The 17,047-nt window shown below is 25.5% G+C and overlaps 1 protein-coding gene and 1 long non-coding RNA gene across 5 annotated transcripts; one reads left to right on the top strand and one right to left on the bottom strand.

Moving 5' to 3' along the window:
- Window positions 1-60: 60 nt before the first annotated feature.
- Window positions 61-16,133, bottom strand: LOC103574213 (alpha-tocopherol transfer protein-like). 4 transcript variants are annotated; one of them, XM_008553611.3, is made up of 5 exons: window positions 14,296-14,513; window positions 4,883-5,056; window positions 4,228-4,781; window positions 3,342-3,492; window positions 61-1,777 (listed from the first exon to the last, which is right to left on the bottom strand). In XM_008553611.3, the coding sequence occupies exons 1-5, from the start codon at window positions 14,312-14,314 to the stop codon at window positions 1,746-1,748; spliced, it is 930 nt and encodes a 309-aa protein (XP_008551833.1). In that variant the 5' UTR covers window positions 14,315-14,513; the 3' UTR covers window positions 61-1,745. The 4 variants fall into 4 exon arrangements, with proteins under 4 accessions (XP_008551833.1, XP_008551838.1, XP_008551839.1 ...); XM_008553616.3 differs by lacking the exon at window positions 14,296-14,513 and adding an exon at window positions 11,988-12,145; XM_008553617.3 differs by lacking the exon at window positions 14,296-14,513 and adding an exon at window positions 6,153-6,283.
- Window positions 14,819-15,342, top strand: LOC128667528 (uncharacterized). Its single transcript, XR_008403479.1, has 2 exons — window positions 14,819-15,095; window positions 15,226-15,342. It is a non-coding gene; the product is annotated as an uncharacterized LOC128667528 (long non-coding RNA).
- Window positions 16,134-17,047: the final 914 nt, after the last annotated feature.

Below are 17,047 nucleotides of genomic sequence, written 5' to 3'. Positions count from 1 at the left end.
CCAAATATAATCCTATATAATTATATATAACTGTATATAATTATATATAACTATATATAATTATATTTGGCCATTTTTCATATATGATTATATATAATCAAGTTATATATAATTAAAAAATATTTTTGAAAAAAAAAAAAAAAATTAAATACTAAATTTTTGATTTGGTTATTATCGCGCGAACGCATTTCAAATTCAGAAACAAGAATTGATAGCAGTAAATGATGAAAAAATCCTGGAACATCTGCTGGGTTCGAACACGGCTTCTTTTAGCTGGTAACCCTGAACGTTGATCACTGGTCCACATCACGAGAGTTCAAGTCATGTGCTTAATTGATGTATTTAGAGTGAAATGCCGGTAAAGACCGAGTTCATAAGTTTTCGTAATGGATTTTTACACAATTTAAAAAAACTCCATGAACTTATATGAAATTTTATTTTTGTCCGCCTCGATGATAATTATATAAAATTTTATTAAGTTCCTTAAAATTTTTTGATTTTCTGTTGTGATGTGAAATTTAAAAAAACTTATATTAAATTTTGGGAAACATTGAATAATTTCACAAAATTATATGAAATTCAACCGATTGAAAAACTGGGTACTTTCAATTTTTGAATACCATGAAAAAAAAAATTATTTTTTTTTTAAACACCCTAATGATTGTATACAATTATATATGGATATATATATATAAGATTATATATAATTATATATGATTCTATATGAAAAAAATTTCTCGAAATAGTATTATATATAATCATATATAATATATATGGAGCTACTTATGACTTTCTCCGTTTACATATTGTATTATGTATGCTCATATATAATCATATATAATTATATATAATTCTATATGGATATATATACAAGATTGTATATAATTATATATGATCATATATAGTTATATATAATTATGTGTGATTATATATAAACATTTTTTCTCGGGTACTGTCTAAGAGAAGCATTTATCGATTTCATTTGACTCTATTTAATACATTTTCTACTCTTCTCATACTCGAAATTCAAGATTTGTTAAATGAGTTTAAGATTACTTTCAAAAAAGTTAGTAATTGCACTTTATATAAATTCCGTTAGAGTTTTGCGATATATTAATTTTAATTGATGACTCTTACATTCATAGAAATTATAAATTTTTACAAAATCAAAATAATTTTTAAATAGTTAGATGTAACTATTTATGAACAACAAAAAAAATGTTTATACTTCAATTACATTATACTAATTTGAATGTTTAATTATTCCTTATTATACACTCTACATATTGTTCATTTCCACATCACACACGGAAATTACTATAAAAACTATTAATAAGAATTAAATAGCCTAAATTGATTCTACAACTTCGACATTTGTGCCTGAAAAAAATATTGCACCTGCACATGATTTAATATCATAAATTTGAGCAACAAAGAAATATCGATGAATTTTTAATAATTTTAAAGAACATAAATTTACAGATCACGTATAATATTTTTAAACTAAAGATTTAGAGCGAAAATTCCAACTGTTTATCTGTAAAAGCTAATTTTAATATCATTTTTTTTACTTGTACAAACAGTAAGTATCAAAAAACTTTTATATTAGATCAAATCAAATATTTGATCATTGATATTTTCATATTATTTTTAACCATTGACAGGCTTATGTTTTATTTATGGAACATAAGCCTGTTATCTACACATAATTTTTTTCTTTAATTTAAATTTTTTAGAAAATTACATTAATTCTTGTTGATGCCATATGAATTAATTGCTGAAAAAAAAAGAAAACATAATTAATAATTCTTCAAGCATAAGAAATATTCATGCAAAATTAAATAACGAGATTATTTTTTAGTTCGTTATTAATTTAATATCAAAACTTAAGTCAATTATAGTATATTAAACATCTAGTGAAGATATATACTTGTGAGCATCTATGCATTTGTACTAGGCATATATTAGTTATTTACGCAACAAGTAGGCTAAATGAATCATTATTTGTGAAGTGTAATGTTTTTTTCACAACATTGGCAATGAAACGGTGAGTTTCAATGCCTGTTTTATCAGTTAAAACAAGCCAATTTTAGACCATTGTGATTTAACGGCGAAGAACTGTTTAATTTGTTCTCTGGGGAAAAAAAGTAGTTTCTGTCCGCTAAGTTAGTTCCTGGCTTGAATTCATTCCTATCAAAATCACACATTTTCATTTTAAACCTCTAAATATTTAGCTCATTCTAATAACCAACCAAACTGACATTTGTTTTTGGAAAAAAAAAAAAAAAAATATGAGCTCCAATAAAAAAAATGGTTAAATTTAATAGAAAACCATTGATGCTCTTGTTAAATGGCTTAAATTTGTAGATTTAAAATGCAAAATTATTTATTTGCTGCGTTACTGATCAGAAATTAGCCTGCTTCGACTGGCTGCAGATATTGAAATTCCCAGTATCAATGCAAGTAATATGAAAAATATCATGCGTGGCACGTACAGTCAATTTCGTCTCAACTGAAATCATTTTGTTTCATCTCTTGCCACACAATATACTATAAAACAATTCATAGGTGCACATGTAAGAGTATAACCGAGTGTTTAGTATGCACAGAAGATGGATGATTGATGGATAATAATTTAGCTTATGTGTTGCATAAATTACTTTATTCAACACATATCTAGTTTTTGCGTTTTATCGTGATATAATTTCATTAAGTTTACTATTAATTTCAATTTTAACGCTTGATTTTAATTATTTTATGAAAAATACATGAAATTTGCTATATAACGAGAAGTTGGGGATTCGTTACTGTTTTATTAATAAACCTCATGTCAAAAACATTTGGTACCGTTACCAATACAATGGTAGTAAAGAAGATTTGTATACACATATTTCCTAAGAGATTGAAAAAAAAGTCATATTATGAGTCATTATATGACGTTGCTTGAAATTATAAGAATCTCTATTGTTTTTTTATTAATTATTTTTCACCAGTGATTAAACGGTTATCGAGGATTTAATTTTTAGCACGAGTTAACGTAAATGTATGTACCATGTATGGGTTGAATAATAGTATATCACACATCTAGGGAAGTAAAGTAAGGAATGTCTCAGATCACATGTAATTGTTGGCCGAGGCGGAGCCGAGATCAACAAACGTGATCTGAGGCTTTCTTATTTACTTCCCGAGGTGTGTATATTATTTTTCTCCTCAACGGAGGCGGAAAGCGGCAACTTCGTTTTAGACAGCTGGACGAAAGTTGACGCTTTCCGTCCGAAGGTGAGAAAAATTATTATTATTATTATTATTATTAAATTTTGTAGAATTTTAATTATTTTTACCTTCATATTCTTGATCACACATTAATAATAATTCAAGCCATTGTGCTCCTGTAACTCTTGGAATTGAAAGAGTTCCACCATAGCACTCAGGTAAACATTTTGGAGATAAGTACTTGTGCAAAGATTTACGATCAGTACCGTGGAATATGATCTATAAATATTGATTAATAAATATTTTCAATTCATTTACAATAATTCAAGTATTAAAATTGCGAACCGATAGTTCCTGGCGGAAAAAGGTAGATTTCTTGACTACTTTATAATCTCCGAATTAACAATTTTCTATAGTCCGGTTAAGATATTACTCGAAAAATATTATCATGCTGTGTTACAAACAGTTCTTGTTAAAATTTTTTTATTAATTACTATTCGTTCTACAGTATTGAATAATCATATGTCACTATGTCATTTAATAGAATATTATGTGACAAGTATATTGTATTGTATAACGTAGTTTGTTGTATGAAACAAGATTATTTATTAATTAACACAAAATTTATATTAAAACTCTATCAACCGTCATACAAAAATTTGTGGAAAATTTTAAATAAAATCAACATTATTTTTCAAGTGTAAACTTGTTATAATGCTCTCTGTGAAAAATTAGCATATATTTTGTGTCGTCTATTTTAAACATATAAATTGTGTTGATTTTAACACAATATTTTTTACTGTTTATTATTTAAATTCGTTAATATGAGAATTACGAGTTTTACTGCAATGGCACAGTTTATTGTATTGCGTATATATAATATATATGTAAATAAACTTTTGAACCAACGGTATTATGGTAAAAATTTTAAAAAAATTTTCATGACTGCAATTAAAAAAGCTAGATGTCTATAAGAAATCTACCTAAAAACTGATTAAATATTTAATAACTTACTCTATCCTTCAACTTTTGCCTGAGGAAAGGTTTAAATAACGCAAATACCATATTGAAAACATATGGTTGATTAATAATATGAATATTTTTAATTCTTAATGGTACTGCATCTTGAAGCCAATCAACAATTCTTTTAGCAAATGGCGGAGTAAATTGCCAAGTTTGTTGTAAACTCAAGCCATCCATATCAAATATTACTACCGCACCAGCAATTTGTGATGTTGGTTCTAGCATGGCTGCTTCTAAGTACAACACACATCCTTTAAATACTTCATCTAAAGATACTTTATTATGTTTCCATTTTTTTCCAAGTTCAATAATCAATATTCTACGCCCGTGTTGATCACGATTAGGAAGTACAGTTAAAATATTGTGCTCAAATATATTTTTTTCACGACTTGGTTTTAATCCATCATATACATTTGCATGTTTTACTTTGAATGAATAATATTCTCGTACGAGTTTGTGGGCTGACTCTGGATAATATTTGCACGGTCGCAGAAATCTTATGAGCCATGACTCATTATGCAGTGGACATTTCAGATCTGTGTCTTCTAAAAAAAAAAAAAAAAAAAAAAAAATGTTTATATTTATTTCATTGAATAAGTATGCTTTCAAATTAAATACATATGAATAAAATGATTTAATAAATTACTTTTGAGTAATTCTTTTAATTCTTCTACTGCTTTCCTTTGAATTTCTGGTGTTTCACGTAATTCTTTTTTAGCGACTTCTTGGATTTCTGGCGCCGGCGGCCCAAGTTCAAATTGTAAAACGAAATCTCCGAGTTTGATGGAGGGCATTTGTTCCATATCAGTCAACATGGTTTCTGTAAATTCAAATTAAAAGATAATTTTATTATCATTTGAGCCAAATTTTTATAAAATTAATAGATATTAAAATTTTTAATTAACACAGCAATAATTAATAATTCAATGAAATTGTCAATTCTTTTAAATTAGTCCGGGATTTAAAAAATTTTTTTTAATAGTGGCTCACTTTACCTCAGTCAGCTTTTTCTCATTTGAAACAAAATACTTCAAATAACAAGGACTTAAAAAGAAAATCATTCTTTTCTTTCAAAAATTTTTAATTGGCTACACTCCATGCTGATCGACTTATTCTGCAATCTCTTTTATAAGCCGTAACAGCATTTTTAAACAAAAAAATAATTTTTTGTGTTTCGAAAATAGTCTTTCATTTCGCCCCGAGTTTCTCTACGCATAGAAATCCATGTAAAAAAGTTCGTACCAAAAAAGTTCATAACAGTGAACTTCCGAATTTAACACAGTTTTGAATTTTGAGTTGATTATTTTTTGAACTTTAAAATTCAAGAGTAGAAAAAGTTTCTATCTCCAAATTTCGATTTTTAAAGGTTTTTATAAATAGTCAAAAATGTTCATAATTGGTTTTAGGTTTTTTTTTTTTAATTTTCTTAAATTAGCAAAATTTTCAAGTCGAATTATTTTTGCTTAAAAAATTCAGAAAATCGTTCCTACAAAGTACTCAATTCAAATTTTTTTTTTACTTTTAAACGTTTTTAAAGCTCCAAAAATTATCAATTCAAAACTCAGAATTTTTTTAGATTTGGAAGTTCACAGTCATAAACATCTTTTTGGATTATTTTAAGAACGAATTTTTTTTACACAGGAAGTGAACAATACCAAACATTAAATTGATGTTATATTTATAATTTTTATTAATAAGCTTGAAAGCGCTGACGATAATTAAAAAAAAGTTAACAAATATGACATCACATTTATTTTTACTGCAATTATAGCCAAAGTATATAAAAAAAATCAAATTTTTCCCATATTAAAACAATGGAATTATTTAAGGAATTTAAGTATTACATCTTTTTAATAATTTTAATTAAATTCTCACTGTTAATAAACAATATAACAAAATTAATATTTATAAATTACCAAATCTGAATTCAAAAATATGAGCAGTCAAAGTTGTATAAAAGTAACTTGATAAATTCAAATTTAATAACTACAATCAACATAAATCAGTTTAGTATGCAAGTTTAAAATATTTTTTTTTTTTTATATTTTATTTTTTATTAAAACCGAAAACATAAACGACAGTATTTGTTTTGACACTGACTATGAATAATGAAATGATGACTGAATCAGACGTTATTTTTCTTTTTAGTTGAATATAACTATAAAAATGTATAAAAATACCGTTGAGTCATGTTATCACATTTGCACACTGATATATTTATTTCTATCTCTAAATGGTTAGCATGAAGCAACGGCTGTTTGGGTATATACGGATTAATTTATAATATGACGCCATTGAATTTAATTAAATAAAGATTTATTTCACGTATCAACATTCAGATGATGTCTAGTTAGCTCTAACAATTATTTTAATGTTAAATTTATTCTAAATTTTTGTTCAATCATCAATTAATAATTTCTAAGACGTTTGACAATAAACATACTTTGAATAATAAAAACATCATTAGAATTATTATGGCGTAAAAATAAAATATACTTTACAATAATGCAAAATTTTTATTTAAAAAAGAAATTAAATTTTTAAAAATATTAACTGACATTAAAAAAAATTTATTATTCTAACGTTAGCTTTAAAATGAATTTTAATAATTTAATATTTGAAAAAGTAATTATTCATATTTGTTAACTTCACTATTATGAGGGAAAAAAAAAATAAAAATTTAAAAAAGACTTCACATAAAAATTAAGAAATATGTTCTTAGAAAATTGTAAGAAAATTTATGATGCAATTTTAATAAAATTCTTAATTTATATTTAAGCGGCTGAGGCAGCCGTTCGGCACGCGCGTGGCTCGGGCGATCACCGAAGTTAAGTAGCATCGAGCATGATCACTACTTGGCTGGGTGACCGTTTAGCCACACGTCGGGTTCGAACGAAGGTCTCTGATCGCTAGGCGCGGGATGAAGATCCAGTGATCGGTAAAATGGGAATTTTATCGATCACTGGAGCTTCACTCAAACCGAACTGTACTGGCTAGGTTTTCTCTGTGGTTTCCCTAGCCACTGCACCTCCATTGCACAAGGGAGGTTGCAGGGTATCACCGTAATGATGCAGTACAGTATAAGCACAAGTCGGGCCACAGCCGCACAACGAAAGGCAGAGGAGGAGAAGTAAAGCAGTTTGCGATATAAAGGCAAAAAGTGTAAAAGGCCGTAATTGCGGCTATACACTAGAAAACAATTAAAAATTAAAAAAAAAATTCTTAATTTATATTTTTATGGAAAAATTTTTAACTTCCCGCTAAGAAAATCGATGATTTTCAAAAATTTCGGGAAGTTATTATTTTCACCCCGATTTTTGAAAATCGAAATTCCAACAGATGTCGACGTTTTGAGGTTCTAGGAAACTATTCTGATTAAATTCAAGATGATGTCCGAGTGTACGTACGTATGTAAATATTCTGTAACTTTTGAACGGATGAACCAATTTTGATCGTCGAGGTGTCATTCGGCGCGGCTTGTTAAATACTATAAGCACTGAAAATTTGAGCTTAATCGGTAGGGTACGTTCGGAGATATTTCAAAAATAAAATTTTTTCAAAAATTTTTTTTTTTTAATAATTTTTCATTCGCTTGATGGTTTAATTCCAAAATCTGAACAGTTCTAAATTTTTGTAAGCCGCGTCGAATGCCACCTGAACCATCAAAATCGGTTCATTCGTTCAAGAGAAACCGGTAACGAAAGAATTAAAAAAAATTTTTTTTTAGTTTTTTTGAAATTTCTCAAAAATGTCTTGACAAATCAATTTCAAAATGTGATCAGCTCTAGAACTCAATAAAACGTGTCATTTGCAACCCAACTGTCTCAATCGGTTAATTCATTCGAGAGGTATCGTTGGAGAAAAAAAGGTAAAAAAACTTTTTTTTTCGAAAACAAAGGGATAAAAAAACATTTTCGAGCTCGAAGAGCGCAAAAATCTATTCACAACAGTGTGCTTGAGCTCAAGGAGCTCGAAAACAGCAGGAAGTTTTGGGGCTGTCCCGTAAAGTCAACTGACAGACCGATTTTTTATTTTTAATTTAAAAGAATTTAATAAAATAATTGAATTATTCACATTTTGTCATTGAATTTTTTTTTTTTTTATAAAATTAATTTATATGAATTATTTTTATTTTTGTTTTTTTTTTTTTAAGGTCAAATAATTTTGCCATGAGATAAATAAAAAATTGTATATTTAATAAATAATAAATTTATCAGAACTTTAAACCCAAGCTGTTCTACTGTAAAGTCAAGGTTAATGTAATTCGATACGACTAAAAAATTGTTTTACGTCATATCATAAAGTTAATGGCAACTGAAAGAATTGTTGTAAAAAATCTTATTATTTACACAGTATTGAATACAAATTTTTTTTTTTTTCTGAACGGATTCAATCAACATGTAATTTTTTTTTATTGAAACATATACTTAAATAAAAATAAATTCCTTTTACGAGTTCCGTTTAATTATCTATTGGCTAATAGATATCGATAAAAATATTTAAAATAATTAATTTAGGGATTATTAAATATATGGTAATGAAAATATGTCAAGCCAAATTATAAAAAACATTTTTTTTATTTGATTGATAATTTTATTATATTATAAATTATTGAATTAAAAATTACTTCTCGTTAATCCATTATCAATACAAAATAAAAATAGATACAGGTAAAAGTGGATATATGAGATACATATAAAATTGTAAAATCGAATTCCTCGGATGTATATTTTTTAATTTCCCGCTAAGAAAATCGATGATTTTCAAAAATTTCGAGAAGTTATTGTTTTCACCCCGATTTTCGAAAATCGAGTTGTTATCAGATGTCGACGTTTTGGTCTTTAGCAGGGATGTTTTCGAATTTCTTCGCTCCCAGGGGCTCGAATTTTCGAGCTTAAAGTTTAATTTTTATATAATTGTCAATATAATAAGTATTTTTATGAGATATCTACTCATGCTATACAATTTATGACATTTTTTTTTAAGTTATTTTATTTATGATCCATTCATGTTAATATAATTTTTAACTTCCCGCTAAGAAAATTGTAAATTTTCAAAAATTTCGGGAAGTCGTTGTTTTCACACCGATTTTCGAAAATCGAGTTTTTATTAGATGTTGACGTTTTGAGGCTTTAGGAAGCTATTCTGACTATTTTCAGAATGATGTCCGAGTGTGTGTGTGTGTGTGTGGGAGGGGGGAGGTATGTGTGTGTGCGTATATGCGTGTATTTGTGTGTGTAAATTCTTAGTAACTTTTTAACTACTGAATCGATGTGGATGGTTAAGGCAGCAATCGACACATTTTATCAAATTCTAAAGCTGATTAGATTTTGAATTCGATCATTCAAGTCGTTTCTGAGAAATCACTAAGAAACTAAGAAACAAAATTGTTTTTTTCGTAATTCGCCAATATTTTCGAGTCTACATGATTAAATGATCTGAAATTTTCAGGAAAGCTGATCACTAACAAGTTCTTCGATTGCCGCCTTAACCATCCACATCGATTCATTAGTTAAAAAGTTAGTAAGAGTTTACACACACAAACATACACATATATGCACACACACATAACACACACACACACACACACAAACATTCGAACATCATTCTGAAAATAGTCAGAATAGCTTCCTTAGGCCTCAAAACGTCAACATCTGATGAAAAATCGATTTTCGAAAATCGGGGTGAAAACAATAACTCCCCGAAATTTTTGAAAATTTACAATTTTCTTAGCGGGAAGTTAAAAATTATATTAACATGAATGGATCATAAATAAAATAACTTAAAAAAAAATGTCATAAATTTTATAGCACAAGTAGATATCTCATACAAATACTTAATAATATTGACAATTATATAAAAATTAAACTTTGAGTGTTTCATTATTTTAGAATTAGCTGTCCTCAAGTTATAAAATTTTGAAGAACGAAAGAAATTTTTCCCATGTTATTTCCATAAGAAACTTTGGTTGGAATGCGGACTATCTTAGAATTAATATTAAGAGCTCAAATTTTAAGGGAATTTTTTTTTTATCCATTTAGAAGCATTCGAAGAAATTCGAAAACATCCCTGCTAAGGACCACCCTAATGTATGTATGTATGTGTGTGTGTGCGAGGAGGGGGGGGTATGTGTGTGTGTCGCTGGTCTATGACTTTTTAACTAATGAATTGATTTGAATGGTTCTTGCGTTAATCGAAAGAGCTTGTTGGCCATCAACTTTCCTGAGAATTTTAGATCATTTGATTAAGTAGACTTGAAAATATTTGCGAATTACGAAAAAGAAAAATTGTTTTTGTTTTTAGTTTTTTAGTGATTTCTCAAAAACAAGTTGAACGATCGACTTCAAAATCTAATCAGCTCTAGAACTTAATAAATTGCATCAACCGCTGCCTTAGCCATCAAAATCGGTTAATTCGTTTGCGAGATATCGTGGAAGAAAAAAATGCTAAAAACAGTTTTTTTCGTAAACAATGGTATATAAAAGTATTTTTAAGCTCGAAAATGTATTCACAACAATTTTTTCGAGCTTAAGGGCTCTTCAAGCTCGAAAACAGCGGGGAACTTTAGGATTGGCTCGCAGGGTCAACCGATTGACCGATTTTTTTTAATATGATTTGTAGAGATTAAAAATAAATTTTTGTTACTTACTATACATGAATAAGTGAATATTCACTCATTTTCACTTGTTCATGTTCAGAGAGTAAAAATATATATGCGATATTTAATAATAAAAATACTATAAAAAATTGAATTTTCGTTCAATAGTTGTAAAAAATTTCGATTAGTTGAAAATAGCAAAAGTCCGGATATTTTTGATATTTTTAGATTGTATTTTCTTTATTTCATAATTTTGAAATAATACAGTAACATAAAAAAACTTCATAAAAAGTTGAATAATTAATTTTAAAAAAAAAAAAAAACTCTTAAGAAATACAAGTATAGACATTAATCACGTTTAGCCACAATGCATTAATAGCATTTCGTAAGTACATTACATAATTTTAATAATATAATGTAAGAACAGAGGATTATGTCTTGTCCATTGGAGTGGATCGAGAAAGAGAGAGTCATCGTTACATTAATATCATTACAACTACTCTACTGCTTTGTTATGGAATATCAAAGTATGCTCTCAAGTATATAGTCAAATATGTCATCGAATTCCTCAATTTGCGCAAGCACTTGAAGCGCGTTGCATCGAAAATTCCAAAGCATTGTGACTTGCCGTGGATGCATACTACTAACTCAAGAGAATTCTCTTGCGACATGAAAATTTTTGTAACAAACTTTATTTGACATTTACAATTTTTTTATCATAATAAAATATATGAATTGATTTTATTTTTAGTAACAAATTTTACTGATTCTAAGTTATTTTATTTTATTTATTTTTTTTTTTTTTATATTATTTACTTATTTAAAAAAATTTCAAATTATAATTAGACTGTAATTTTTTTTTAATTCAGCAAAAAAATACTTAGCATTATTATTCATATAATAGATAAAAAAAATGAATAAATTATAAAATCATTAGTGTAATTAACTGATAATAAAATACATCGAATCAATTTCTTATATCGAACACGATATAACTTTGCAACAACAAAAATAGTTAATAATTAATTATGATATGAAAAAAAAGTTCTTGAACAAAGTTCGAGTTTTTTTAATTGTCCATTTTTAAATATATGTTTAATACGAATAAAAAAAATTCAGTTACAGTATACATAATATTTATATTATTTATTACCTCATTCTTTATCATCGTCTCAAAATATCTGTATAATTTTTTATAAGAGCTCGTTCTTAATTGCATACATGACAAACTTAACATTAGTCTCTTCTCAACCATAGAGGAAAACTTAACTTATCGTATACATTCACGCAAGTTTCTTTGTAAAAACTATCGGGCGATTGCTGTTGCGTAATATTAACGTATTAAGTTTTGCTCTGCAAGACATTCATTTCATATTCATATTTTTTTTTTATTTATCATTATGAGCATGAATCAATAGACAGATAAGAATACTTCAACCATACAATTGACTTCTCAATGATAAAAATTTTTTAAATAATATTTTATTTAATTATTTTAAAAAAAAACAGTAGTTGTAATTAATAATAAAAAAGTTAATTATTTTGTTGCTTTAACTATTTTTTAATAATTTTATGAATCAATTAAACAAGTCAAATAGTATAATAAAATTTTTTAAATTGAGAAAAAGTTTTATGATGAGTTTATTTATTTAATATTTTTTTTTTTTTTTTTCATTTCCTGAGAGACATTTAAATAGAAAAATCAATTTAAAAAAAAAAGATGTGTATGTATTAAACTAGACGGATGGTTAACTAGATTTTGATTCGCAGAACGTGTATTTTACACCATCAAACTGCATTCTGATCTATCACTTGCAAAGTTTAATTCAATTCAGTTTACTCTTATGTCAATCAATTAAATTTACTGATAATTAAATTTGATGTACAATTCCATATACTATATAAATCGTAGTTGAAAAAGTTAATATTATTTTTATGGAATGTATTTTCAATAAAGAAAAATAAATATTTAAAATATAAATATAAAATTTTTGAAATTAAATTATAAATAAATTTTATTAATATATTCTCAGTCACTTTACTGCACTGAAAAAAAAAAAAAAATGGCTATTAGAGCAATACTGTTAAGTTATAGGAACCATCTGAAGTTTAAAAAATCGTAGATTGTTAATAGCAATGCTTTATTAACGTAAAGTTTAAATTGATATATCACCCGAACAATGTTTTGTTAAACCAACTACATACATGCTAACTACAGTAATACATATTGCTATATTAACAATATGAATTGCTACAAGCAATATATATGAATCCTTATAAAAGCATTACCAAGTATCGAGAATAAACCAAATAGTATAGTTAAATGGAAAATATTTTTATTTAAAGTTGAAGATAGTTGATGCAACAACAATCTAGTATTACCAATTTAACGATACATCTTATTGTGACAACTATCTATAATTAGCATTACTTCAGATGGTTACGATAACCACAATTTTTTTTCAGTGTGGGCATTAATTGAATTTTTTCGATATAAATTTTTTTTTTTTTTATGGTAAAATTAATAATTTATGTCAAAAAGTCATAAGTAAACCTTACAATTTTTATCTATTTATTTTTCTATAGATTGATTAAATTATATTTTTATAGTATCAGTTTTATGTGAAAATATTTAATAATATCCGCGAACACATTGTGAAAAATCGGGAGTGAATTCAAAGTGAATCGGAGTTTTTCTTTAGTTGGGTGATTTCAGAGTGATGTAGACTTTACTTTAAAATCCACGTTAAATCTGATCCGAAATTTTCATATTTGGATGAATTTTTTTCTAGAGTAAATTTCACAAGAGGATTAAATAAATAAGAAATCAACTACTTCCAATGCACTCCGGATTTTATCCACGTTCACTCCGCAAATTTTTTGCAGTGTTGATTGAGCAAAAAAATTCTACATATATTTATTAGTAAAAATGTAACACAGCATAATTATATATTTTATAAAATTAAAAAACAAATTATACTAATGGGATATTGACAGTAGAAACAATATGAAAACTATCTCCAGAGTGTAGTAAATATCGTGTTAAGGGTTTTTATGTAAATATGTATATTAGTTTTCGCGGTTGGCGCCAATAAAAAAAAAATCTGATTTATTAGTATAAATTTACAAATATTGAAAAAAAACATCAAAATCGCAACATTTATTCACAATTTATAGAAAATTGATTTTTTTTACTAGTAAAATTGATAAAATCGTCGAATTTTACATGAGAATTTGATCACCGACATTAAATCATGCGCAGCAGAATTTCGGTTTCATTTCCGGACCCAATAAACCCGGAAGAGTAAGTAATTGTCTCGAGGGAAAATGAAGAATTAAACTGTCATAATTCGTTTAAGTTTTAATCTCCACATTAAATGAAAAATGGATCATCAAAAAATTAAAATTAAAAGTATTGTTTGCATAATATTATATAAAATTAAAAATTAATTTCTACTTACTTTCTATAATCAACGTCATTTTTAAAGTATTAATTTTTGACGTTAACACAAATATTCAAATGATGAAAAGAAAAAAAACTTAATTTTTCAAGGAAAATAATTACTTTTGATCTGTTATAAATCTTAAATATAATCAAGAACCGGTGAATGATAGAGTCAAACCCAAAATAATACGACTGCTGAGATTTGTGTCTTTTATGTACTGTTCCCCGCTTAACGACTCCAACCTCTATATTATAAAATCGATTGTCCACAATATAAATTTTACTAAAACATAAACTTTTAAGTATTACTTGTTGTCTGATCCCCTCTTATTTTAAATATACTAATATCAGATTGGCTGTGCCATTACAGTACAACAGTATAGTAAAATTTTGATCCCGACTATTTGTATTGTTTATCTCTTTCTTTTCGTTAACTAAAAACAATACTTACATCTATATCTATATATACTTATACTTATATTTCATAGTCTTATTGTAAGAAAATAATAAATTATTAATTTTTTTTTTCTTCTCAACCAATAAAAATTTAAATTGAGTTTTATTACCGACAAATATACTAAATAAGTGGATGAGTGAAGTAGACTGAGTAGATTGAGTAGTCGCGTGTCTGACAGTTGACTAGTGACAGGTTATTTAAAATGTTGTTTTGATAATGTTATTTACTTATTTTTTCACAAATTAGTTTTACGTTTGAGTGAAATTTTTTTAGAGTTATAACACGATTGATTGGTTCATCTTTTCATTTTTATTCAGTTATTTGTCCATGAATAATTTATATATAAGTACTATGGAAATGTAAGTTTTAGATAGTCAAAAAAAATTAGACATTTATATAATTTGACTTTAATATTTTTTGAATAATCATTGAAATTACTTGTTTTTTTTTTTTGATAATATTTTTTATGCATGTAATTCAATTGGAAAGTACACCATCACCTTGACTGATGTGCCAGACCAGTATTCAATGTGCCAGAATTTTAAATATGACCTTCCTATATCAGGTTTAGTGAAATTGAATGAAATATGAAGAAATATATACATGGTATACATTTTTAAATTATCTCAATAATTTAACTGATTGAATAATAATATTTCAATTTTATAATAGATGATCTATTAATATATAAATTTAAATTTGAATAATTATCAATTATTTTTATTTGATTCGATCTATTATTTATTTTTTTTTATTTTTTCACCATCAACAAATTTTTTTAATAAATTAAAATATATTTTGAAATATGTATTTTTACATAAAATGTATTTATGAGTAAATATAGAAATCAAATTTATTTAAAATCAAAAATTTTTTTATGGTAAAAAAAATTTTTTGTAGTATTATTTACTTCATAACTCAAAAAAGAATTAAATAATAGAGAAAAAAATAACATTTATTATAATATAAAAAACAATAAATAAATAAATGAGCATGCAGAATTTTTTATTTGAAAAAAAAAAAAAAAAAAAAAAAGTTTTATAAATTTTCCATGCTTTGCATTCATAAATTAAAAAATGTTAAATAATGTAAAATAAAACTATTTGATAAAAACTTACCGGCCTTTCTTTAAGTATTTTTTCAGCCAAACTAAAGACAATAAATAACTATTATTGGCATATACTGCTTTATAAAAGTTACTTGTACTACTAAAATTTTATTTAAAGCTATTAAAAACGTATTGTCTCATTAAGTTAAAATATTAATATGATGATAACGATAAATAGTTACTGATAAACAATACAAAATAGAATAAAAAGTTAAGCTGGTGTGTAAGGTGTAAATGCGACGCCTTCTTTATAAACGAGAATGGGCTCCCGAGTATTTGAGCTCTGACCCTCGACAAGTATCCCCTCCTTAAAAACTTTTGCATCGATGATTGAAAATATATGTCTACGAACATATGACGTCTCTTCGCATTGGATATTGAAGGACGTAACGGCTGAGAGAATGGATCAATTGATTAGTAATCTATAACTTCAATCACTGGATACGATTCACAAAAAGTTTAATAATTATTGCACATAAATTGTTTTTTTTTGTTCCTAATTACTTCAAATTTTATTAATTTTTAAAATATACTATTAATTATTATTGCTGTTAATGAATTATTCAGTTGATCGATAAAAGAATAACTAAATGAAGATTAAATGCTAAAAAATTAAAAATTGACATCTCGATTACAAGTTTAATTTTTCCATTTATTTACTATTTGTATGGAAATAAAATTTTCTAACCTTTAAGGTAATGAAGATACATCTTCAGAAGAGAATATTTTCATCACTTCTTGACTTGATCGTGTGAATGTTTGTTATCGATAATAACAAGTCAGAGGATATGAAAAGAATAATGATATTATGTTTTTGTGACAGCCGATGAAACAACAATAAATAATAATAATAATAATAATAATAATAATAATAATAATAATAATAATAATAATAATAATAATAATAATAATAATAATAATAATAATAATAATAATAATAATAATAATAATAATAATAATAATAATAATAATAATAATAATAATAATAATAATAATAATAATAATAATAATAATAATAATAATAATAATAATAATAATAATAATAATAATAATAATAATAATAATAATAATAATAATAATAATAATAATAATAATAATAATAATAATAATAATAATAATAATAATAATAATAATAATAATAATAATAATAATAATAATAATAATAATAATAATAATAATAATAATAATAATAATAATAATAAT

Source organism: Microplitis demolitor, chromosome 4, assembly GCF_026212275.2.
Source record: "Microplitis demolitor isolate Queensland-Clemson2020A chromosome 4, iyMicDemo2.1a, whole genome shotgun sequence".
Classification (NCBI taxonomy): Eukaryota; Metazoa; Arthropoda; class Insecta; order Hymenoptera; family Braconidae; genus Microplitis; species Microplitis demolitor.
Note: the sequence above shows the minus strand (reverse complement) of the source record. Positions and strands in the feature narration are given on the sequence as shown.